Source organism: Triplophysa rosa, linkage group LG18 (assembly GCF_024868665.1).
Source record: "Triplophysa rosa linkage group LG18, Trosa_1v2, whole genome shotgun sequence".
In the NCBI taxonomy this organism is placed as follows: domain Eukaryota; kingdom Metazoa; phylum Chordata; class Actinopteri; order Cypriniformes; family Nemacheilidae; genus Triplophysa; species Triplophysa rosa.
The window spans coordinates 13,732,795-13,757,868 of record NC_079907.1 but is presented as its reverse complement, the minus strand read 5'-3'; the positions used below and the strand labels follow the sequence as shown (position 1 = coordinate 13,757,868).

The 25,074-nt window shown below is 41.2% G+C and overlaps 1 protein-coding gene across 5 annotated transcripts in view; it reads left to right on the top strand.

Annotated features, from left to right (window-relative positions):
• The first annotated feature begins 313 nt into the window (after window positions 1–313).
• The window catches only part of trrap (transformation/transcription domain-associated protein), an 80,207-nt gene continuing 55,446 nt past the window's right edge, over window positions 314–25,074 (top strand). For 2 of the 5 annotated variants that reach the window (XM_057358720.1, XM_057358719.1), the window contains exons 1-37: window positions 314–326; window positions 1,319–1,499; window positions 1,722–1,771; window positions 1,856–1,966; window positions 2,057–2,161; window positions 2,402–2,485; window positions 2,589–2,645; window positions 2,734–2,859; window positions 3,374–3,451; window positions 4,001–4,089; window positions 4,233–4,329; window positions 4,433–4,571; window positions 4,920–4,998; window positions 5,914–6,148; window positions 6,257–6,587; window positions 7,643–7,740; window positions 7,880–8,074; window positions 8,323–8,514; window positions 9,019–9,184; window positions 9,271–9,527; window positions 9,609–9,809; window positions 13,006–13,157; window positions 14,920–15,119; window positions 15,390–15,607; window positions 15,908–16,105; window positions 16,181–16,441; window positions 16,524–16,685; window positions 16,799–16,895; window positions 17,085–17,206; window positions 17,583–17,753; window positions 18,448–18,516; window positions 19,958–19,978; window positions 20,556–20,675; window positions 20,908–21,027; window positions 21,221–21,385; window positions 21,483–21,664; window positions 21,790–21,988. In XM_057358720.1, coding sequence (XP_057214703.1) covers window positions 1,400–1,499; window positions 1,722–1,771; window positions 1,856–1,966; window positions 2,057–2,161; window positions 2,402–2,485; window positions 2,589–2,645; window positions 2,734–2,859; window positions 3,374–3,451; window positions 4,001–4,089; window positions 4,233–4,329; window positions 4,433–4,571; window positions 4,920–4,998; window positions 5,914–6,148; window positions 6,257–6,587; window positions 7,643–7,740; window positions 7,880–8,074; window positions 8,323–8,514; window positions 9,019–9,184; window positions 9,271–9,527; window positions 9,609–9,809; window positions 13,006–13,157; window positions 14,920–15,119; window positions 15,390–15,607; window positions 15,908–16,105; window positions 16,181–16,441; window positions 16,524–16,685; window positions 16,799–16,895; window positions 17,085–17,206; window positions 17,583–17,753; window positions 18,448–18,516; window positions 19,958–19,978; window positions 20,556–20,675; window positions 20,908–21,027; window positions 21,221–21,385; window positions 21,483–21,664; window positions 21,790–21,988 — 5,247 coding nt within the window. In that variant the 5' untranslated portion in view covers window positions 314–326; window positions 1,319–1,399. The remainder of the gene's footprint in view (window positions 327–1,318; window positions 1,500–1,721; window positions 1,772–1,855; window positions 1,967–2,056; window positions 2,162–2,401; window positions 2,486–2,588; window positions 2,646–2,733; window positions 2,860–3,373; window positions 3,452–4,000; window positions 4,090–4,232; window positions 4,330–4,432; window positions 4,572–4,919; window positions 4,999–5,913; window positions 6,149–6,256; window positions 6,588–7,642; window positions 7,741–7,879; window positions 8,075–8,322; window positions 8,515–9,018; window positions 9,185–9,270; window positions 9,528–9,608; window positions 9,810–13,005; window positions 13,158–14,919; window positions 15,120–15,389; window positions 15,608–15,907; window positions 16,106–16,180; window positions 16,442–16,523; window positions 16,686–16,798; window positions 16,896–17,084; window positions 17,207–17,582; window positions 17,754–18,447; window positions 18,517–19,957; window positions 19,979–20,555; window positions 20,676–20,907; window positions 21,028–21,220; window positions 21,386–21,482; window positions 21,665–21,789; window positions 21,989–25,074) is intronic. The other 3 variants (XM_057358722.1, XM_057358723.1, XM_057358721.1) reach the window with 2 other exon arrangements.

Below are 25,074 nucleotides of genomic sequence, written 5' to 3'. Positions count from 1 at the left end.
ACGCTTATAAGCCAGTTGAAAGGAAAACTGTAAGACCATCATTTTCGATGGTCTTCTAACACTTGCTTCGTCTGGTGTGTCCTTCCGCGCGGGTCTATATTGCTGTCTAAATATGAAAATCACTGATTAGGACAACACTCCCGATACCCTGTCTTACTTCCAATAGACTCATTTGAAAGTATACAATTAAAACAGTAATGTATATAAAATACAAGTTTTCACACAACTAGCAATAGATAGGTACGACGGATTGATTTTACACCCTGCACTAAATTTCATTCGGTCTAGCGGAAGTTCATTTAAAACTCTTTCCTGTCCCCTTGCTGGTAAGTTGGTGCTGTTTTATTGGGAGTAATTTAGCAGTGTATATGCAAAATGAGCGAAAAAGTCTGATATTAGAATCTGGGTGGGATAGAAACTGCATAGGATATTTACACTAATTCGGGTAAAATGTGAAAAGGTTGAGTTCTGCGTGACTTTATTGTGACTTGATGCATGTTAGCAGGCGGCTAGTCAGTTAGCGACAGCGGGCTCTTTGTAAATGGCCTGGCGTGCAGCTTGCATACTTATAAAAGCACAAACATTTTATCATTTAGATGTGTTTAAATTGTTTTCATGTTAGCTTTTTAACTGAGGAAATTATTCACCTTTTAATGTTAGATGTTATGTGCTCGAGCGCATCATATCTCGTCAGTGAGCGTGACTGCAGTAGGCGTGTTGTTGCAGTTTGGCGCGCCCACCGCTTCCCCAAAACTAACGTTACCCATGAAGTTATAGACTAGACATTGTGCGGCGTTGGTCTGAATGACATTGTTTTATTTCTTGTTTTGTGCATTTGATATTTAGTATAAATGCAATGAATTGAAAGCATTTGTTATGTAGTGTCAATGACGACGTTGTATTGGACACAAGGGCAAGGCTCCTAGTTAGTTTCTTCATATGCGTGTCAGAACCAATCACTGACATGCCTGTTATAATGAATAATTCAGTAACAAAAAAGTTTCTTATAAATATTGTAATTTAATTGTTTGGACTGCAATGGTATCATGGTCTACTTAAAAGTGCCATATTAATATTATAGATATTGATTATAATTCAGCATCGGTATGTGTATTAAATTTGTTAAACACTCCCTCGATTGCTTTTGTATAATACTTACATTTATGCATTTCATTACAGCAAAACTAAACTATATTCATCTGGTAAATTGATAAATATAAAGTGTTCTTATAGATTATCAGGTCCCTGTACCATAATTAGGTTATGCACAGAACAAAGTGATATTTTGTTTTTCATTTGTGTTTACTGTCTTAAAAAGACGGCATGAACTTCTACTGAGATCAGCGCAGACACCAGTCTGCCCCAATTCAGCTCAATCCTGTCTATCCCGGCGGCCACCATGTCCTTTGTGCCCACCCCGAGCCCCACGGTGGTGGATCAGACCACCCTCATGAAGAAGTATTTGCAGTTTGTGGCTGCGCTCACTGATAACAACACACGTGAGTGTTTTATTTTGCTTAAAATAATTTTAAAATATGTTTTCTCTTGTATTATCTACGCCTGTTAGGACATATATAAATGTGACCGACTGTTTAATGTGTATATAATGGGCTTTGTTTCAATACACCTGTGATGGGGCATGGGTTGAAAAGTAGTTGCGCATGTGCTTGTGAACACAAGATGCAGTAACTCACAGTTTCATTTCTCCTTTTAAACATCAGCGGATGAGACCAAACTGAAAATGATGCAGGAAGTCAGTGAGAATTTTGAGGTAAGCCCTTATATCTTATACAAAGCTTGAGATGCAAGATGGTATCCTCACATGTCTTGATTTCTATTCTTTTATTCTCCGCAGAATGTAACATCCTCGCCACAGTATTCGACTTTCTTGGAGCACATCATCCCTCGTTTCCTAACATTTCTTCAGGATGGAGAAGTCCAGTTCCTTCAGGAGAAACCAACGCAGGTGTGTTACTGTTGAAGTCATATCACTATTCTTCATTGAGGTCTTATCCAATTCAATCAAAGTCGGGTGTTTTTGTCTTATTCGTTATAGCAATTAAGGAAACTTGTTCTGGAGATCATCCATCGAATACCAACTAATGAACACCTGCGGTCTCACGCCAAAAATATCCTCTCCGTCATGTTCCGCTTCCTTGAGGTCAGCTTGCTTTGCCTTCTTACCCAGATTTTTTAGCCATGATTTCTAGATGGTGACAAGTGACTTACAAATGAGTCAGTACTCTATGACAATATTTTGTGTTGAATATTAAAAATGTTACATTATTTTGTGTTGTCTGTTAATTTCATATACTTGATTTTTTTAAAGTTCTTTTAGTTTTATTATTGATTCTGACCGTGTCAGAGACACTGAACGTCACCTCTGTATTTCATCATTCAGATCGAAAGCGAAGAGAATGTGCTCATTTGTTTGCGCATTATCATTGAACTGCATAAACAGTTCCGTCCTCCGATCTCTCAAGAGGTGAGATGAAGCCCTCTGGTACTCTATTATGCAGGACAGAGTTTGCTCTTCCGTGTTTTAATATAGTTTAATAAAACGCACTCATGACTCCCATCTCTTATAGATTCATCACTTCTTGGACTTTGTGAAGCAGATTTACAAAGAGCTACCTAAAGTAGTGGTAAGCAGTTTTTGTATTTAGTCACTTAAAAGTATTTGCTTATGTTGGGCTTTTACAATTTTGTATAATAATATTTTCTTTCTGTCAGACAAGATACTTTGAGAATCCTCAAGTTATAGCAGAGAACACAGTGCCGTCCCCAGAGATGGTGGGTATGATCACCTCAGTTTTGGTGAAGACTGCGCCAGAGCGTGAGGACAGCGAGACCAGGACGGTCAGTACACACACTGTAACGCATTACAGTAACCTTAATTATCTGTGTAGTGTTGAGAAATATGATCAGCAAAGACACAATGATGAGAGCGATGTGCTTTAGTCCAGAGAATGGTACTGTGTGTGTGCTTTTGTGTGTGTGTGTGCGCGTGTATGTGTGTGTGATAAATGTACCAATAAGCCTGGGCGCTGAAAGTAAAACTGATAAGATCTGAGTGTCTGTATGCTGATATAATTTGCATTAAACAATTATTATTTGCCAGTATTATAGTTACAGCTTCGGACCATTTGTTTGCATTCATTGAATCTTTCAATGCAAATAATTAGTTATCTTTACAGTTTATAGACAGTAGAGGGTGCCAAGTGCCTGCTTATGATCTTCTGTGTAGCGTAGTGTTAAAATTCTAGTCTTTTACTCTCAACACCACTACAAACGGTCATGTATGTTTTTAAAGAAAACTGCTTTGAATCGTTTTTCTGTCTCTAACTAGTTGGTTTTATGTCTGTGTCCTCAGCATACCATAATCCCCAGAGGATCGCTGTCACTCAAAGTGTTGGCAGAGCTGCCAATCATCGTTGTGCTCATGTATCAGGTAAGGGCTCATACAAACATCCATTTACGACTGACTTAATGCCAACCATCCTTTGTAAACGGACAGTGAGGCATTTTGCTCCGTTCTAAAGGATGTTTTCAATAATCCAGAAACCCTTCTTGCCATTATTTGACTTTTTTCAACACTGTGGTGGTTGTCATAAGTGTAGCTTATTTATTTTTGTCGATGTCACGTTAAGTTTGTGTCGGAAATCAATTTAGATGTTTTGAGTCGGAAAAGTTGAAGCATGCATCTGCTGGATATGCAGTTTTCTGGATTGTTAGGAATCAACCAATCAAAATACAACGTTTGTTTTATCGTTTTGACATTTAATTGACCAGTTGTTTTTTGCACACATTTAGAACCCTTAAATATCACTAGAAAACAGACTCTGAAAATGTGCCAGACATGATTTCAATGTATTAGATGTCATAATGTTTTAATTTGTTATAGGTAAGTAATTATTGCTGTTTAAATAGTGCAAATCTTGTTTTAATGTAAAAATGCAAATTTCACACTAATTGTTTTTCCATCTGATGTCTTTCCTAGCTGTACAAACTGAACATTCACAACGTGGTGTCAGAGTTTGTGCCCCTTATCATGAACACCATCATGCTGCAGGTGTCTGCACAGGCTCGGTCAGTGACCCCTCGCATCTCTTTGAGTGTGTGTGCACATGTGATTGTGTGGGGTGTTACATCATTAATGCACTGAAATGGCTTGTGTAAATGCTGTTTAACATGCGACATTTCAGGTTTTCCTTTATTTATGTCCACAACAGGCAACACAAGCTCTTCAACAAGGAACTTTATGCAGATTTCATCGCCGCTCAGATTAAGACCTTGTCGTTCCTCGCCTACATTATCCGCATCTACCAGGTAAACTAACACAGGCCTTTAGAAACCAAAGATCTAGCTGTCTAATGAAACATGCTTTAACCAGTGACTGATGTTAAAATGTGTGTTTATACGTGTGTGTCAGGACTTGGTCGGGAAGTATTCTCAGCAGATGGTGAAAGGGATGTTGCAGCTTCTGACGAACTGCCCCCCTGAGACGGCTCACCTGCGCAAAGAGCTCCTGATCGCTGCCAAGCACATCCTAACCACAGATCTACGCAGCCGTGAGTCGCCCTTCGCACAACGTTCTGCAGATTGTTGCCAGCTAAGATATGCAAAAACGTCTGCTATTGTTGACACGGCCGCATCTACTGTTAATTATGAAGCCGATCTTCACGGGGTGCCCGTTTGATACGTAACGGCGGCATTCTCCTTGAGCATCGCCTCTCGATCAATAGCATTCGAGAAGAATCTGATACACTCTGCTAAATCATTAGTCCTGTGGAGAAGGTTAAATGAATCAATGAGAAACTCACTGTTGAGACTTGGCATTGATGTATCTCATGGTTCTTGGGGCCTCTTGCTATTGTGGTGGGCTTCAGAATTGGTGACGGCATCTGTTTTTGTTGCAGAATTCATTCCATGCATGGACAAGCTTTTTGATGAGTCGATACTCATTGGATCTGGATACACTGCGAGAGAGACGCTAAGGTAAGAACGTAGATTAACCACACCCACGTCTTTGAAGCTCATGCAGGTGCGAATAAATCTGTGATGGATTCCAAACCTAGACAATGTTGTCCAGTATAAAAAAACAACATGTTCCTATTGTAGTGAGCTCAATTTTGAGTCATGGTAGGTTTGCTTTAGATGCTAAAGGCTTTTCCAGAAGTTGATACTTAATTTTGGCCAGATTCCAAAGACGTCATGTAGTTTTCATAGAAGCTAATTTGGGATAGCTTTATTTATTATTTGGGATAGGTATTCATTTTTGAATGTTTACTCTGTATTGTATAATCTCTGTTAAAAAGTTGCCATTCATTTAAAATGCTGGCTTTAAAGACAACAAAATGTGTAGAGGCAACTCGCAAGGTTTTGGATTGGAGTCATAGATGTTAGTTTTGTCATCCCTCCCTAACAATGCTTTCTGTACTGCTGGAGGCCACAATCTTTTTCCTCCCAAGTTTCTGTGCAAAAGCAATTGGGAGCTAAAAGTTGGGTTTCCATCAATGGCAGCACATCAGAATTGATAGTTAATGGTGCGTGACTGAGCTGAGATGCCCCACTGGGCAGAGGAGATCCAGGTGTCTATCTTCATGTGCCAGGTTCTCCTGGCGCTGCCCACTGTCTGTCTCCCGGCCCCAGATGTCATATGCCTGCCAACATCTCCCACTTTTCATCCACAGCTCAGCCGTCAGCCTTCAGCAGGCAAATTTGGCGGGACTTGCGATGTGTCAAAGTCATTAGTGTCATTTATACAGAATCTTTGACTCGACCTCAACTAAAATCTGACCCAAGATATTAACAGCAAGAGTTATTTGCATTGTAGGCATGTTTGTGATTTTTTTTTTTTGAGGGCATTTTTTGCTCTTGTCTAACACAAAGAGTCTGTTGTTCACTTTTTAGGCCCCTGGCATACAGCACACTAGCAGACCTGGTCCACCACGTAAGACAGAACCTGCCGTTGACGGACCTATCCTTTGCTGTGCAACTGTTTGCAAAGAACATCGACGACGAGTCACTCCCCAGCAGTATTCAAACCATGTCCTGTAAGCTGCTGTTAAATCTTGTGGACTGCATCCGATCCAAGAGCGAACAGGAAAACGGCAATGGCAGAGATATTCTCATGAGAATGCTGGAGGTGAGATGGGTTACGCTGTGTGTTTCTGATCGTAATTGTCACAGTACACAAAAGATTATACGAAGCTGATCTGATGCGTTAATTTATACAATTATTTGATTCCTCCAGGTCTTCGTGTTAAAATTCCACACCATTGCACGCTATCAGCTGGTGTCCATCTTCAAGAAGTGTAAGCCCCAATCAGAGATGGGTGTGGCTGACCCAGGGGCATTACCAGGAGTTCCAGCCACTCCCACTGTAGCTACGCCTGCATTGCCTCCACCTGCACCCCCGACACCTGTGACCCCAGCTCCTCCTCCATCCACGGCCTTCGATAGACCTGGGGATAAAGATGACAAACAAACTTTTCAGGTGTCAGATTGTCGCAGTCTGGTTAAGACCCTAGTATGTGGAGTGAAAACCATCACCTGGGGCATCACTTCTTGCAAAGCTCCTGGAGGTGAGACGGATGTACCTAGAGCAGTGGTTCTCAACTGGTTTAGCCATGGGACCCACATTTTACCATGGTCATCAAGCCGCGGTCCACTTTTTAGGACATATGTAGTTTGTTTAAAAATACAAGTGACTGTCAGAGCCTCCGACATGTTGCGCATCGGGCTACCCGGGTTCGATTCCCGTCTCGTGGTCCTTCCCCGAACCCACCCCCTTCTCTCTCCCACTTCGCTTCCTGTCCTCTCTAACAAACAGCTGTACAATTAGAGGCAAAAATGCCGAAAACAAATTAAAAAACAAAACAAAACAAAACAAAAAAACAGTGACTGATACTAAAATACTAACACAAATTTGTGACTAACTTTTTGACTAATACTGATGAACGAACAGTCTGTAAGTTAAGTTAAGGCTATTAAATAACAGTCCCAAACTAGTTTTTTAATAAAATTGTTGGTTTTAGCCGCCACCGTTATACAAGCATATACAAAATAACATAAAGCAAAAATAACATGGCATTTTGGGGTTATGGAAACACGAGTTACTATGGTCAATACACAATATTAACATGAACTGTTAATGAAAGATGAATATGAATATCATACCTTCATGTAAATCCTTCCCAGCTAACACTTGAAGTACGTTAACCGTTACAGGATTTTTAGGTATTTTACTTTAATTTCACACGTTGCCTGCTATGCTCGTTTCTTTTGTGGTTCAGTGAAGAAAGTGCGCACTTCCACATTTGCGTAAGTAGCACTGTATAACGTCTGACAGGACAGGACAGTTTTTCTGAGGTGAAACACTTTTTATTTCGTAACAAGTTAAGAAAATAACGATAGAATAATGACACTGGCATGGGACAGCGAGCACTCACTCGCTCAGGCATCTGCCAACAGCTTTCGCGCACGTCTTTCAAAATAATAAAAAAGTCTCTCATCAGGAAGACACTTAGAATAGCGTTTTTGATTGTTGATGTTGTTTCTTAGACTCTACACTGTACTCTTAGACTGGTCAGTATTCCTTTTGAATGACTGCGTGTTTGCTTTTCGTTTTGTATCACAGAAGCTCAATTCATTCCCAACAAGCAACTCCAGCCTAAAGAGACCCAGATCTACATCAAACTAGTCAAATATGCCATGCAGGCCTTGGACATCTACCAGGTACAACCATCTGCTGATGTGTCATAAGGACTCACTTAGTTTGCTCAGATGTGCTCAGATCAGCGAGCAATTCAAAGTACACATGATGCTGAGAATTACAGTTTACAGATTATCACAGAGCCAACCCCCTTTTGGCTAGGTACAGATTGCCGGCAATGGGCAGACGTACATCCGTGTTGCCAACTGTCAGACGGTACGGATGAAGGAGGAGAAGGAGGTTTTGGAGCACTTCGCTGGGGTCTTCACCATGATGAACCCTCTCACCTTTAAGGAGATTTTTCAGACCACCGTCCCATACATGGTGGAGCGGATATCTAAAAACTATGCCCTACAGGTACTGATGCTAGGGAGGGATCAGAAATCCAAAAAATCTTGAATTGCCTATCTTAATGGGACATGAGCAGCTTGCAAGTCTTATAAAAGTTGCTTATTTCAATCAAACATTTAATGCATTATTTCTCTGATGTTGATTTGTCATATACTACTATGGGCATACGACGCATGCAAAAGTTGCAAGTGTGCATAGTGAACAAATATGTTAACAATTGTGATTGTTGTTTTATTTGCTTTTTTATCCATCAGATTGTAGCAAATTCCTTCCTGGCTAATCTGACCACCTCTGCACTTTTTGCCACCATTTTGGTTGAGTATCTTCTGGAGCGACTGCCTGAGATGGGCTCCAACGTAGAGCTATCAAACCTCTATCTCAAACTCTTCAAACTTGTCTTCGGTTCGGTTTCTCTCTTCGCTGCGGAAAACGAGCAAATGCTCAAGGTGAGCCTTTCCTCGATGTTATGACAAATAAATATGCAGAAGAAAGGCTAATAAACGCCTATATTGTCTTTGAGTCAGCTAAGATGCTTATTAAGAGTGTGAAGAAAGTAATTCAGTTTTTCAAAGCGAGGGATCGCTCACACCCTCCCGGCTCTTGCGACACTGCTATCTAACGCCTCCGCGGCAGTAGCCTTGCGTCATTAATTTTAATGCGTTCTGTCAGCCCTTTTGATGAGAAATGACACGTGTGCCTGAGATTGACAGGAAGGACCAGAGTGAAGGTCACTTTGAAATACTGGAATTGAACAGGTTCCTATAGCTCGCTAAAATTGTAATCTGATTGTGTTGAAAACGATGTGTTTTAGCCAAAGGTTTTTCTTTGCACAGCTTACTGTATTAGACTAATACATTGTTGGGAAACAAATTGGATTGATGATTTGCTTTATAAAATATACAAGTTTATTTTTCTTCAGAAAGATGATTGAATTTCTCATTCTCTTGCAGCCTCACCTTCATAAAATAGTGAACAGTTCCATGGAGCTGGCTCAGTCAGCCAAGGAGCCCTACAACTACTTCCTGTTGCTGAGGGCACTGTTCCGCTCTATAGGCGGGGGTAGCCATGACCTCTTGTACCAGGAGTTCCTGCCTCTCCTGCCTAATTTGCTGCAAGGTGAGCAGATGACCGACTGTAGGGTGCTTCAAAATGAATTGAAATGTTTGTCAGGATAAGGAGTCACTACCTTTGGCATGTCTTAGGTTTGAACATGCTGCAGAGTGGCCTTCACAAGCAGCACATGAAGGATCTGTTTGTAGAACTGTGTCTCACAGTTCCTGTGAGGCTGAGCTCTCTTCTGCCTTACCTGCCCATGCTCATGGATCCACTGGTGTCCGCACTCAACGGTTCTCAGACTCTGGTCAGCCAAGGGCTGCGCACGCTGGAGCTCTGCGTGGACAACCTGCAGCCTGACTTCCTCTATGACCACATCCAGCCAGTTCGAGCAGAGCTGATGCAGGTAAAGCCACTGAAATGATGACATCTAACACATCTGAAAGTGGGTCTGTGTTGTGACTGAAGTGTTGACGTTTGCAAACAGGCATTGTGGCGAACGCTTCGTAACCCAGCCGAGACTATTTCCCACGTGGCTTACAGAGTGCTGGGCAAGTTTGGAGGGAGTAACAGGAAAATGCTGAAGGAGTCGCAGAAGCTGCAGTACGTTGTGACTGAGGTTCAAGGCCCAAGCATCAAGGCAGAGTTCACTGACTGCAAAGCTTCCATTCAGCTGCCCATGGAAAAGGTGATGCTTCTTTATTTTCATACAGCCAGTGTTTCATTTGAATGTCACACATGATATACATTACACCTTCGATAAACACATACTACATACTCAAAAGTTAATTTGTTCACCCTATTTTTTGATTCTCCAAAAAGCAAATATATCTATCGTGAAAGTAATCTATGGGATTCTGGGGGTTTATACATGTCTTTTAGATTAGACACTATATTCTTATTTATAGGAAAACGTGTAAGACTTTCAAAGACAAACTTCATTTTTGGCCTGTCAGCTTTAGTAAGATGTTAGAAGATTTGGAATTACAGATTCCAACAATATATCGAGCCAATAATCGGTATCGGTCGAAAGCCATTTTTCCCATTATGGGCTATCGGCCAATAGTTTAAAAACAGGCGATGATCAGAGCCGATATATCCTGTCAATCAAAAGAGGACAGGAATATACAATGAATTTGTGCTATGTGTATAGAAAATGTTCAGCAACATCACCAGTTTGATGTTCAATTTTAATAGTCATTACGTGAATTAACAACATTCATAAATCCTCGGTATCGGTATAATCGGGTATCGGTATCAATGGAGTATCTGTATCTGATCATTTAGTATCTACTCTGTACTGAGTATCTGATAATTTAGTATCTGTGCATCTCTATTTGGAATCATGGGTGGCTTTTATAAAATATTTCCCTTTATAATTACTAACTTTTAGAAAGTCACATTGTTGACATTTAGAAACAACACATGGTTGAGAAAACAAAATTGTATTTTTTGGCTGAACTATTACTCCAGTAAGAAAACGATTCATATTTAATAGAACATTGCCAACACTAGGGCTGTCACGATTATGAAATTTGATTGACGATTAATTGTCTAATAAATCATTGCGATTATGGCGATTAATTGTCTGTTTTAGGGCTTTGACGATTATGGCGATTAATTGTCTGTTTTTGAGCTTTGACATTTAATTCTCATAGATTTTTGATTCAGCGATTGAAACGACCATATTGTTCTGAATACAAGACTATGTTTTTTTCTTGGAAAACATAGGAAAAAATTGGGTCATCATATATTTAAGGTTTAGGCTTTTACCTGTCAATAATACAACCACCAAATACTTGTAAATTGATCAGGTGTGAATTGAAGCCACCATTAAAATTCTATCAGTCATAGAAAAGCTTCTAGTCTGTTTTTTTCTCACTTGCAAGACTACAATAAAATTTTACTTGTGTGTTAATGAAATTTTGGTAGACTGGTTTTCACACTGAGATTTGCTTAAATATTAAATTGTACTGCATTTGTATATGTTTTAGTTTTTTTTTAAGTGATTGTGTTGTGGTGGTACATTTTACAAGTATTACCATGCTTTAGTAACAATATATACAATAAAATATGCAGATGCACTACAGCTCCCCCCAGTGTCTTCTATAGAGATGTGCAATAATTGCGATGATCTGAAACCATCGCGATGAGGTCAAACAATCGCGATGAGACGATTATTTAATAATCGTGACAGCCCTAGCCAACACTATTGAAAAATTGTACGTTGGGCGAAATGAGTTCTCGCACAGACTGTCCCGCAAGGCTTCTTATAGAGCCATACGAGATTGTCACGTTCTCCGATACGTCACTTTTAGTTTCAGGCTTGCTCAGCAGCAGTCTCTATAAAAAGAAACAAAGCCACTTACTTTAATGTGTCAATTTGCCCTCAATATGCGTGTGTGTGGGGGTTAGAAGAGCGATTCTCGTGTAATGAATCCTTGTCAAAGAGGAGTGTGTGTGCAGAAAGACATCGTCTTCCTCAGGTAATTAAATAGATCATCAGGCTGTAAGATGTGCTCATCTCCCCCCCACACCCCCCCAATCAATCTCTCCCTGCTGCGCAGACGGGATTATTTACTCCAGCTAATGGCCCTTCCTGCTGCTCCTCGCTGCTTGGGAAAACAGAAACTGTCATTTCTGTAATTGTGTTCACTCCGCAAAGATGGATGCCGCCGCCATTGCGCCGTTGCCGCTTAATTTCATTTGCATTCGCCCTGCGGTTGCCACAGGCATCAGCTGCTGTTTACAGCAGCCCAGAGACTGGCGATACGTGCTTGGACAGGCTACCACGCCGGCCTCGCTCTTCATAACTCACACTGTCCCCCACTGGACTCTATGCAGTTGTGATCAGTTTTTCCAAGACAATGCTGGTGCGGTTCGATTTCGTTCTTCCCCCTTTCCAGGTGGTTTGTAAATGAGAGTAAACACAGCCGAGTTCTGTAAAGCTCTCTGCAAATTTGCTGCTGTCTGAGACAGATTGGCTTCAGTCAGGGCTGATGGTGCTAGGATGCTAAGTCTCTCGCACTCTCTGCGTGAACGCTTGATTAATCTTCATTCTCGTGGTCGCCTTGGAGATCTCGCCCGTATTCATCTGATTTGCAAACATCATGCTTTTAAATGAGGAGAGTGAAACGTGCGCTGAAGGGCCGTGACTCCAATGTGGAGGCCTGGAGCATTTGAAAAATGACACGGCTCGTGTAGAAGGACCTCTTGGGGATCGAACATGTGTACAAGGTTATGTGACATTTATAATGATGTCTCAACACGGCAGAACAGCTCAGGACCCTTAGGAATTGTAAAACAGTGCTGCAGCACCAGGTATGGCCCTCTTTTCCTCAGCTCGTGTGTCATTTAGTTCACCTTTTTCAAGAGCACAGGAGTATCAGGAGGAAGATAACAGATCTACTAACGGGTCCTTCGCTCTGAAATGACCTGCTGCCTGTCAGTGGTCACGGCATCTTCGGTTATAATTCATCACGACAGCTCCGTGTTTCTGGTTTCTCTATTCTCGAGTGTCAGTAATTAGCTCATCTTCTCCCTCGATGTGCCCCGCCACTTTAGCTTGTCTTTTTATAATTTAGGGGTTGAAGAGGCATCCAATCACTGCTGCCGAATGTTTTAATGTGTGATGGGTCTTTAAGTGTCATCGCAGAGTATTTCACTCAAGCGTGCAAGATGAGTAGTTTCAATGTGCAACGTAACTTGAATGAAAACCGGTTTATCAGACGTGTAAATTCTTGGAGATTTTTAGCAGTTTAACAGGTCACGTTTTGGGGTTTTTAATTCGAGTCATTCAGTCTTAAGATGTTTAGTATTTCTTTTATGAATAGGCATATTTGCTCTATTTGTGTTTAACACTGATGTTTTTCTGATGTATTTAGGCCATTGAGACCGCACTCGATTGCCTGAAGAGTGCCAATACTGAGCCGTATTATAGACGCCAGGCCTGGGAGGTGATCAAATGCTTCCTGGTGGCTATGACCAGCCTGGAGGACAACAAGCATGCCCTTTACCAGCTCCTTGCACATCCCAAGTAAGACCACCACTTAAACATTTGTTTATGTGTTCTATATATTTATGTACTATACAGGTGCTGGTCATATAATTAGAATATCATCAAAAAGTTGATTTATTTCACTAATTCCATTCAAAAAGTGAAACTTGTACATTATATTAATTCATTACACACAGACTGATATATTTCAAATGTTTATTTCTTTTAATTTGATGATTATAACTGACAACTAATGAAAATCCCAAATTCAGTATCTCAGAAAATTATAATATTACTTAAGACCAATACAAAGAAAGGATTTTTAGAAATCTTGGCCAACTGAAAAGTATGAACATGAAAAGTATGAGCATGTACAGCACTCAATACTTAGTTGGGGCTCCTTTTGCCTGAATTACTGCAGCAATGCGGCGTGGCATGGAGTCGATCAGTCTGTGGCACTGCTCAGGTGTTATGAGAGCCCAGGTTGCTCTTATAGTGGCCTTCAGCTCTTCTGCATTGTTGGGTCTGGCATATCGCATCTTCCTCTTCACAATACCCCATAGATTTTCTATGGGGTTAAGGTCAGGCGAGTTTGCTGGCCAATTAAGAACAGGGATACCATGGTCCTTAAACCAGGTACTGGTAGCTTTGGCACTGTGTGCAGGTGCTAAGTCCTGTTGGAAAATGAAATCTGCATCTCCATAAAGTTGGTCAGCAGCAGGAAGCATGAAGCGCTCTAAAACTTCCTGGTATACGGCTGCGTTGACCTTGGACCTCAGAAAACAGGACCAACACCAGCAGATGACATTTCTGGAACACCATTGACTACCATAGTAGAAAAATTATTGTATAACACAAAATTAGATATTTTGAAGAATTTAGTAAAACAAACAGATTAGGGCACCTTTGACTACCATTTACATTTTTTCTTCTATGGTAGTCAACGATGCCCCAGAAATCTCAGTTGCTAACATTTTTCTAAAAATCTTTCTTTGTGTTCAACAGAACAAAGAAATGTATACAGGTTTGGAACAACTTGAGGTTGAGTAATTCATGACAGAATAAAATTTTTGGGTGATCCTTTTGAGCCAATCCCTGTTTGGGAAACCACCCCTTAAAGGGTCACATTACACAGCCATTGATCTCCACGCTGAGGCTATATGACTGTACTTCATCTGTTTACCCCAAAAGCCAGTCGCGGCTGAAATAACCATCCGACGGTTATATAGAACGAGAGCTGTCACCGCCTTCAGATGTCTTGATTCATGACATCCTCTCTCCCTGTTTCAATGTGCCACATTACGTCGGTCACCATGAAAGGGATCCTTTCAGAGGACTGAATGCTCTCTTAATATCGCAAATGCCAGGCTGGATAATGAAGTCTCATTCGAGTGGCGACGTTATGAATTTGAATTGATCTGGCCGCTGTGCCCGCCTCTCCTCCGCTTGGCCTTCTCCCTAAGCCAGGCCTTTTAAATAGCGATAATGAAATAGAGCGATCCATCACCACCGCTACTGGCTGTGGCATTATAAAACACAAGCCCGAGCACGGATAAAACACACACTCCATCACTGTGGTGCTATCAGCCCGGGTAAATAACCAAACATGAGACAAAACGTCAGGCACACACAAAGCCGGTGTCCCGCGGGGCTCAGCTGTCCAAACGCAAAGAGCTTTTTATGCCCGGTAATCAAATCAAATCGTCTGATTGGGTTATTCAGCCTCGCGTGCATGTAATGGAATGACTATATGAATGTGATGTGACTTATAAGCTAAATCTTTTTTGCTGGTTTTCAACAGCTTTACTGAGAAGTGGATCCCCAATGTGATCATCTCTCACCGGTACAAAGCCCAGGACACCCCGGCACGGAGGACGTTCGAGCAGGCTCTGACAGGGGCCTTCATGTCGGCTGTCATCAAGGATCTCAGGCCCAGCGCTCTTCCTTTTGTAGCCAGCCTGATCCGGCATTACACCATGGTGGCTGTGGCGCAGCAGTGCGGTAAAGAGTCTTTCTGGTGTTTGTTTTTCCATATTGAGGTTTATGTGATTGTTATCCCAAAAAATAAAATTCTTTCATCATTTATGTAAGACTGACTTTCTTCTGCAGTCCAGAAATTGAGATATTTTGAACAACATTGGGCCCCATTGATTTCCATTATATGGGCACAAAACCAATTTCTCAAAATATCTTCTTTTGTGTTATACGTTAAGGTGTGGTTTGTGAACTATCCCTTTAAGATCAACAATAACTTTCAATGCCATGTCTTAGGTCCCTTCCTGTTGCCGTGCTACCAGTCGGGCAGTCAGCCCAGCACGCCGATGTTCCACAGTGAAGAGAACGGCTCTAAAGGGATGGACCCGCTCGTGTTGATAGACGCCATTGCTATTTGCATGGCCTATGAGGAGAAGGAGCTGTGCAAGATTGGTGAAGTGGCGCTGGCTGTCATCTTTGATGTTGCTAGCATTATCTTGGGCTCTAAAGAAAGGGTGAGGGCTTTTCTTCTTTAGTTGTGAAATTTAACATTTAACGTTTTTTGCTGTATCATGCATCCTTTATTGGTTACACGGGACGGCATAGATCTATCAGATCAAAATGTATTACTTGCAAAAGAATAGTGCCTACAGTCAATCCTAACAATTGGATTTGAAAATCAAACCTGTATTGGGTGCAGTGGGAACAAAGCCATTAACACAGAATGTGGGCTTTTTATTGGTGTTATTGGGTTTTTATTGCATTATTGACATTTATAAGTCTTGTGTTGAATTACAATCTGATTTTCTCTTCAGGCATGCCAGCTGCCGCTGTTCTCCTACATAGTGGAGCGACTCTGCGCCTGCTGTTATGAACAGGCCTGGTATGCTAAGCTGGGTGGTGTGGTGTCCATTAAGTTCTTGATGGAGAGGCTTCCTCTCATCTGGGTGCTGCAGAACCAGCTCACCTTCCTCAAAGCTCTGCTCTTCGTCATGATGGACCTCACGGGAGAGGTATAAACATTCCCTAACCCCTAACTGTCCTGCATTTTGGGGTTACCTGCAACGAATCATAATGCTCCCTCTTAGGTATCTAATGGTGCCGTTGCCATGGCCAAGACGACGCTGGAGCAGCTGTTGATACGCTGTGCTACTCCTCTCAAGGATGAGGAGAAGACAGAGGAGCTCCTGGCTGCCCAGGATAAATCATTCCACTTGGTGACCCATGATCTTGTTCGAGAGGTTACCTCCCCCAATTCAACAGTCCGTAAGCAGGCCATGCATTCCCTGCAGGTGCTGGCTCAGGTCACAGGCAAGACTGTCACCATCATCATGGAGCCCCACAAAGAAGTATGTCATCTACTCCAATGAGATTATGAATATTAAGAAAGTACATTTTTTCTGTTTGGCTAAAGTTTACATCTCTGTCTAGGTGCTACAGGATATGGTTCCTCCAAAGAAACACTTGCTTCGTCACCAGCCCGCCAATGCTCAGATTGGCCTGATGGAGGGCAACACATTCTGCACCACCCTGCAGCCTCGTCTCTTTACAATGGACCTCAATGTGGGGGAGCACAAAGTGTTTTACACAGAGGTGAGGCTGAAACAAAAGGTGTTAAAGTGGATTTAATATAAAAAACAAAAACAAAGCATGATAAGACATTTGAAGCGCTTTATCTCTGAGCTCCAGTGTCTTTGATTCAACAGTTGCTGAACTTGTGTGAAGCGGAGGATGCCGCCCTGATGAAGCTGCCGTGTTATAAAAGCTTGCCGTCATTGGTGCCGCTCCGCATCGCCGCCCTCAGTATGTGTTCTCCTTGTCTTACCAGTTATTAGTGTTAGAAATCTCTGTTGCGCAGAGCCATATTGATATATGCAAATGTATTTGGTCTCTGCCACATTAATAATAGTGAAAAACAAGCATGTAGTGCATATGAAGGCTTAAGTTTCATAATCTTCATGCTTTTGCTTATTCTTCCTTGCGTCCGAGCAGATGCCCTGGCGGCGTGTAACTACCTCCCTCAGTCGCGAGAGAAGATCATCGCCGCCCTCTTCAAGGCCCTCAACTCCACTAACAGTGAGCTTCAGGAAGCTGGAGAGGCCTGCATGAGAAAGGTCAGCCCTCTCTCTTCACCAGCCTCCTTTTCTCTCCCTTTGTCATGTCTGTGGGTTTCTTCCGTGAGCTCTTCCTTTGCCTGCCGACTCTAATGAGTTCTGCCAGAAAAGATCAATACAGGATGGAGTGAAACGAGCAGAGAGGAAAATGAATTTGGCCTTGATGCATCATCTTGGTGCGAAAAACCGAAAAGTTGTCTGTCTCGAGTTGACAGGACTATAGTAAAAAGCTGTGATTAAGGTGCCATTATTGTGTAATTTTCCATGTATGGAGTGTGAAAGTCTATATTAAGCAGCTTTGTCTGGACTATTAAATGGCCATACATGTGGTTTTAAATCCAACTAAGGGAGTGTTTCATGTTTTTGTGTTTCTCAGTTTTTAGAGGGAGCCACTATCGAGGTGGATCAGATCCATACACATATGCGTCCCCTGCTGATGATGCTCGGAGACTATCGCAGCTTGACGCTCAACGTGGTCAACAGACTGACATCTGTCACTCGACTCTTCCCAAACTCTTTCAATGACAAATTCTGTGACCAGATGATGGTATGTCGGCGCTTTGAAAGAGTTCACAAGTCCTAGGAATAACCTCCGTCAACAACATCTGTGATATGCGAAAATCATTTTCACTTGTCTCAGATTAGAACAATACAATGAATGCGCTGAAATGTACAGGCTTAAAATGGAAGTCTAAATGGGCATTCACACAGACTCACTTTTTTTGCAACATAACAACTGGAAATCACTTGTTTTTAATATTTCTGGTGACGCGAGGATGATGATCAGCACGGTTTTTGACGTGACGTAGTTTAGTAGTTTTGTTAGTTTTACTTTTTATGCCAAAATATAGTCATGTGGAGCACAGACGGTAATACTATATGCTTTCTAATATTGAGCAAAAGTAAGAAATGTTGTCTCGGCGATAAATTAAATTCAGGAAAAATTCATAAAAAATATTCTTACAAATAAATAATAAATAAAAGCACTAAAATTAACATGAAAACTAAAAATAAAAAAGCTAATTCAAAATATTAATAAAACTACAAGAATGCTGAAAACTAAAACTCTGCCGATAGCATGCTATATAAAGCTTTGATAAAGCTTTGTTTGTCATTTATAAGTTACTGAAAATTGCTGTTTTAGAGTACAGAGGATTACTTCTTAATATACTTATGAATGAAGTAGAGTATAGTTCATTATTCTATGAGTCTAAGCCTCCATGTGTTTCCTGTTCTTGCAGCAACATCTACGCAAATGGATGGAGGTGGTGGTGATCACACATAAAGGAGGCCAGCGCAGTGACGGCAGCGTGAGTAACAGCTTGTTTTTGCAATTAAATTAAACGTACGCCAGGGTTTGTTGACTCTTGCTGCGGCATCTTTCACTCCACGCCCCTTCTCCATCAGTCAGACATGAAATCGTATTTTTTTTCATTCAAATATCTGTCAAACTTCACACTGCCAGCATCCTCATTTTTTAGCTCTGTGCATAACAAGGGATTTGTAGATGCAGAGAGCTGAACTGGATCACCCCACTCCGACTCTGTGAGTGACCATATTACAATCAATGATTAATTAGGCGCCAGCCGCCCTCGGCTCTGCTCGGAGTTCTGGATCCTGGTTATCTTGTTTGACAGATAACCTTGTAGAGGAAGAAAAGGTGAGAGGGGGCGGGAAGCTTGCTGTTTCGGATAAAGCTGCCATTCTTTTGGTCTTTTTCTTGCCCTGCCTTTCTCTAAAATGTATTGTAATTACATGCAAATTGGCCCTCTGTTCCTGCAGTTCTTAATATTCTTACAACATTGACAGAACGACCGTCCATACATGACAATGAGGCAGGGTCAGTCAGCTCCAGAGGTGTGGGGTGGCCCCGAATGCTCCTTCCGGAAGTTAGTTTAAGTCATAGTGATATAAAGAAGGTCAAATCAAGGATAGAACGCAGAACTTAGGATCTTTATGAGAGTGCATGCTCGGATGAGGCTTAAGAGTTTTTATTCTGTTGTTTTATTATTTGATTGTTGTAAAAATATCTGACAGGGGCCCAAATATGGTAAAAATATCTGACGGTGGCCCAAATATGGTAAAATGAACATGTACATTTCTTTTGTACATGTGTGCATGAAAAACACATTTTGTTATAGTTCTATTACAATTCTGGGGTGCTAATTATTGTGGTAATTTTTATTTTCATGTAGCATCAATGTTTTAGTGTATATTTAGCTCAAGTAAATTTTGAGCTTCTATCATTAATTAAGATATATTGCTATTTTCCAATAAACAAAAACACATTATAAAACATACTTTAAAATTTATTTTTCAATGTAATACAGGGAAGGTGGGATTAAGCGATCATGGGTGACTATGTCTGGAACATGATTCGTGAGGACAGTATTAGTCATGAAAGACAAAAACGATCAAATGTACACTTCTGAAGTTTTTGACGACTCATTTTTAGTAACTGTTATGTTAAACTGTTCTATGAGTAATAATACCGAAATGTATAAATGAGTGAAAATATTTTTTCGGGTTTTTTGTACCGTCGATGGTTAAAAAACAATCGTGTGATTTTCGTGTTCAGCATGTTAAACTTCATAAAGAGACATGAAACACAACTTTTCAAAACATTTTCATTGTGTAATCACATCATACACATAAGCACCATACATTGAGTCAAACGCATGCCGTTGATCCATACAGTGCTCATTACCCACACTGCTTTGCTGATTGTTTGTTGTCTCCTGTTTGGCGCAGCCTGCCATGGAAGGTGTAGAGGTGAGATGGTGGTCCGCTGTGTGGTCCTCACCGGCTCCGCTCTCATTATACTTGTGTTTTTACTTTGTGCTGGTGCAGTCTTTGTAACTATACCTCTGTGTCTGTCTGTGGTGTTGTGATTGACACCTGCGTTTCACATTGGAGGTCCTAAACCTGTTACCATATGATGCCCCTTGGAGTGTTTTTCAGGAAAACAACCTGTCTGAATGTAGACGGTCCCTCCCACTTCATATTCAAACTTTAGAAACAGTTTATATGTCGGCGCCAATAGCCCTGACATATAGTGCCAGTGCACTTGCGGCCCGACCTGAGTTTGATTCCCGTCTCGAGCGTCCTTTGTCAGTCCCACTTCCCTTTCTCTAACCAAAAGTTTTCCTGTCTGTTCTCTACTGTCCTATTAAATAAAGGCAAAACCCCCCTAAAATATAACTTAAAAAAAAAAAAAACAGTTTATCTTGCCTCTCAGACGTTTCCTGCAGATGTTCTTCAATATGTGTCACAGGAGGTACTCCAGGGTTTCCACTGATGGGTTACCACTAACCATCACTGTGATGCGTTCATCTTTATTCCCCTACAGGAAATGAGAATCTGTTCGGCCATTATAAATCTCTTCCACCTGATACCGGCTGCTCCACAGACGCTGGTCAAACCTCTGCTGGAAGTGGTGATGAAGACTGAGAGGGCAATGCTTATTGAGGTACAAAAACGTTTCCGTGCTGCATGATTTGATGACAAGAACTGTTGAGTGTAGTAGCAACTGGAGCTTGCCTTCACATTTAGGTTCTTGAGGCTTTAACTGGTCCTATTTGATTACATGGTGGTCAAAAGGCACGTTGACACAACGCAAAATAAATACATTCGATTTACAGGCCTAGAATGCTGTTTAGTCCAGTGTTACGGTTTTATTAAAGAGTCTTGTGCCTCCATAGGCGGGCAGTCCCTTTAGAGAACCACTGATTAAGTTCCTGACGCGCCATCCATCACAAACAGTGGAGCTCTTCATGATGGAGGCCACGCTCAATGACCCACAGTGGAGCCGCATGTTTATGGTATTGTTGTTTTCCTCTTTTCTTACTTCATATAACATCGTAGACTCAAATTATGCCTGTCTGATGATGTTAAAAATGCTGTTTCTCAACTTACATTTACATTTGTGGTTCAAGTTAATTATTTAAAAAGCATGCCTCTTCCTTGGTAAGCTGCAGAAATGCCTGTAACTTTTCACCATTCTTCCCTTTACAGAGTTTCTTGAAGCACAAAGACGCCAAGCCACTTAGAGAAGTGTTGGCTTCTAATCCGAATCGTTTTGTCCCTCTTTTGGTTCCGGCTGGTCCAGCAGCGACTGTGAGGCCCGGGTCACCCTCCACCAGCACGGCCCGTCTTGACCTGCAGTTTCAAGCCATCAAGGTGCCCCATAGTCTCTTCACTGAACCTATTGAGGTTTACTGTCATGTAATTCTCTTCTGTAGAGCCTGAATTGTTAATAAGTATTCTTGCACTTCAGATTATTAGCATCATAGTGAAAAATGATGAAGGCTGGTTGGCTGGGCAGCACTCTCTGGTCAGTCAGCTCAGGCGCGTGTGGGTCAGCGAAGCCTTCCAGGAACGCCACCGCAAAGACAACATGGCTGCGACTAACTGGAAGGAGCCTAAACTACTGGCCTTCTGTCTGCTAAGCTACTGCAAGTAAGTGGTTTTCAAGAAATTTGTCATACAATTTCTTTCTCTGTTGAATCTTGGTTTAATAACTATGGACACGTATAAAAGCCCCATTCCTAGGTTTAAAACTGAAGTTGTGTGTTATCCCTCAGGCGCAATTACTCTGAGATCGAGCTGCTCTTCCAGCTGCTAAGAGCCTTCACCGGCCGCTTCCTGTGCAACATGACCTTCCTGAAGGAGTACATGGAGGAGGAGATCCCTAAAAACTACAGCATCACTCACAAACGGGCGCTCTTCTTCCGCTTTGTGGAGTTCAACGACCCGCACTTCAACGATGAGCTCAAGGCAAAGGTGAGGTTTCGCATACATCTGCCACCTGTGGAAATTTATCATGATGGGAGACGCTCTCAATTATGTACTTGCGATGACCTCAGATGTTTAATTACGAGCGTGACTGATACAGCGACACAGTCCAGTGTTTCTGCGCTCCACTGTCAGCATTACAATAAGCACCTTTGTGGCTAAATTTGTGAAGAGAGGACTGTGATGCCGCTGGCCATCTAATCCGGCTAACAACCAGCTCCTGCTGAATATGTATAATCTAGATTGGGCGGCAGCAGTGGCTGGCCATGCATAACGCTTGAATCTCTAAAGCTTGAAGATTCACAGTCATTCACATCTTTAAAGAGCGCTAATGAATATCTGGAGGTTAATCCGTTTATTTACCCTCATGCCATTCAAAACCTGTATATCACTATTTCGTCTGTGAAACACAAAAGAAGATATTTTGAGACATGTCTTTGTTGTTTTGTGTCCATACAATGAAAATCAGTGGGGGGCGATGTTGTTTGCTTACCAACATTCTTTAAAATATCATCTTTTGCGTTCTGCAGAAGTAAGCCTTACAGGTTTGGAATGGCATTAAAGAACAGTAGCAGCTCGTAGTCAAATTGTCTGTGCAGTTTTGATGGCTAAGCCCGTTTTTGCTTTTCTAAATCACCCCTTGCAGCCAAACACACGTCGCATCCCGAGCATTCCCCGGGAGAGCTCAACAGCTGCATGCTCTTTTACACGTTTAAGGTGATGTTTGCAGGCAGATGGAGCCTCGTGGTTTGGATGTGATGGATCATGCAGAAGAGGGGTTGTTGTGATCTATCACTCATGTGAGCGGTAGAGGGTTTATTAGAACGAGGGGTAATAAACGAACACCTGCGGTCCGATGGCCCTCTGATAGAGCAACTTATGTTTGAACAGACCCGCTGGAGGGCACGCACCGCTGCAATTGACAAAACAAAGTAGAACCTCTGCTAAAGGGAAGCACGGAGCTAGTTTTATCTCATGGCTTAAATCACAACTTGAAAAAGTTATGACATGGTTATTATCTCTGTGTTGTTTATCTTAGCTTGATAATGTAGAGCGGGGAAGAAGTCATTAGTGTTCAGAGACACTAATTATACAACACGAGAACTGAGGTCTGGAAAGTCAAGGTTGAGGGAATTGGGATCTTTGAGTCTTTGCAAACATACGGTCATAAATAGTCCAGTGTCAGGAATATAACGTTCATCAGAGTGATTAATATCACTGAGCTGCACTGTGTCCGGCCCGCTCTGTTCTGTCATTGTCACTTCTTCTTAATGGCTTTATATCTCTGAGCTGCCAAAGTTGAGCATTTATAGAGATATAATCAAATCATGGAATTTAAAGCGTATGCTTTAAAACCTTAAACATATCAGTCAATTCATTGATCTTAAGCATTGGCAGTTTGAGGTCAAATTATGTATTTTTCTTGGAATATTGCATATCGGTAAATAAACCATGCCTATTTAAATGGCCATTTATTCATTTAGCAGGCTCTTTATACAACGTGGCTTATAAATGATGGTGAATTTACCATTTTACCAGTTTACCAGTGCTAATAATAAGTATATGTTTGCAAGTAGGGATCTATGTTTACTATGGCTGCAGCTAGGGCTGCTCGATTATGACAAAAAACATAATCACGATTATTTTGGCCAATATTGAGATCCCGATTATTTAACACGATTACTCATTAACTTTTAAAACAACATAGAAAATAAATAACTTTGCTTTTAAACTGTGAATTCAATTGAAAAATAAATGTAAAGAAATAGCACAGCTGAACCACTGTAAAAGAAGGGGGTGCGCTGTGGATTTATACCACGAGAAAAGAGAGGATCCTTGCAAAATGGAATGTGGCACAATAATCGTTTTACCTCAATTATTTTGTTTTTGTAATTGTTGAAGCCAAAATTGACGATTACAATTAATTTTCGATTAATTGCACAGCCCTAGCTGCAGCTATCGATTCTTTTACTAATCGAGTATTCTACTGATTTTCCATCGATTAATCAGGTATTTGGATAATAAGTACTTTTTCTTTATTAAAAAGCAATACTAAATATACAAGAGAAAATAAGACCGGTCTCTTAAAATGAGTAAAACAACTAATTTGTTTCCTTTTTAGAACAATTAAAGTTTTTATTACTGAAATAGCATACATTAATATCTGTGAAAACTAAACCCATTTAGTACATTCCATTGCCATATTAAATTCAAAATGCAATATAATACAAACATGAATAAAAATAGAAAGAATAATTTCAGAGGTAAACAACTAACTTCAGCTTATGCATGGTGCATTTAGTTTATCTAAATTAGTTTTAGTTTCTTTTTTTTACTATTGAATAGTAATATACTGTATAGCCTGTGACTTTTATTTTGGCAGGTTGTCGGAAGACGCTTATTTTTTAATATAAAAGTCTGTTTCTTCACTCAAACAATAAAATGTTCGTGAAATAAACTCTCAGAGCAACTCTGGAGGTGAAGTTCATGTGTTCATGTCCTCATTCAGCGCAGACAAATTCATCAGTTTCACGCGTGTAGCACGTTAAACTGTGCAGTTCATTCACAGTTTGATGGACTCAATGCAGCCGGAAAACAAGTTTCACTCGCAAAATAGACTAAAACAGTAAAATAGCAGTTCACCATTTCAATAAGCTATCACTTATTTATCAGCATGAGAAATACGTGTGAGCATGTGAAGAGACTAAAATGCGTGTGTCTCACGGTGACTGCGGGAGACTTGAGGGCTCTCACTAAATCCTTGGTGTTTCGAGTCTGACGTCATCACGCAACAGTGTTTTTTTTGGCGATTTTAACAATCATAGGTAGTTTAGCTGGTTAGAGTAAGGTTAGGGTTAGGGTAAAGGCTTCATAAGACTTTAAAGACCAAGGATTTAGTCAAAACCAACAAGCCACGCCCACGGATCTGACTCGAAACACCAAGGATTTTGTGAGAGCTGAGACTTGAGAGCCCTGTAACATGAATAGAGTTTAGCGGGCTGTGCGTCAGTAATAACGGTCCGTGGGGAAACGCAATGCTCCGTGTGTGGATTAAACAAAGCTTCGAGGCAACA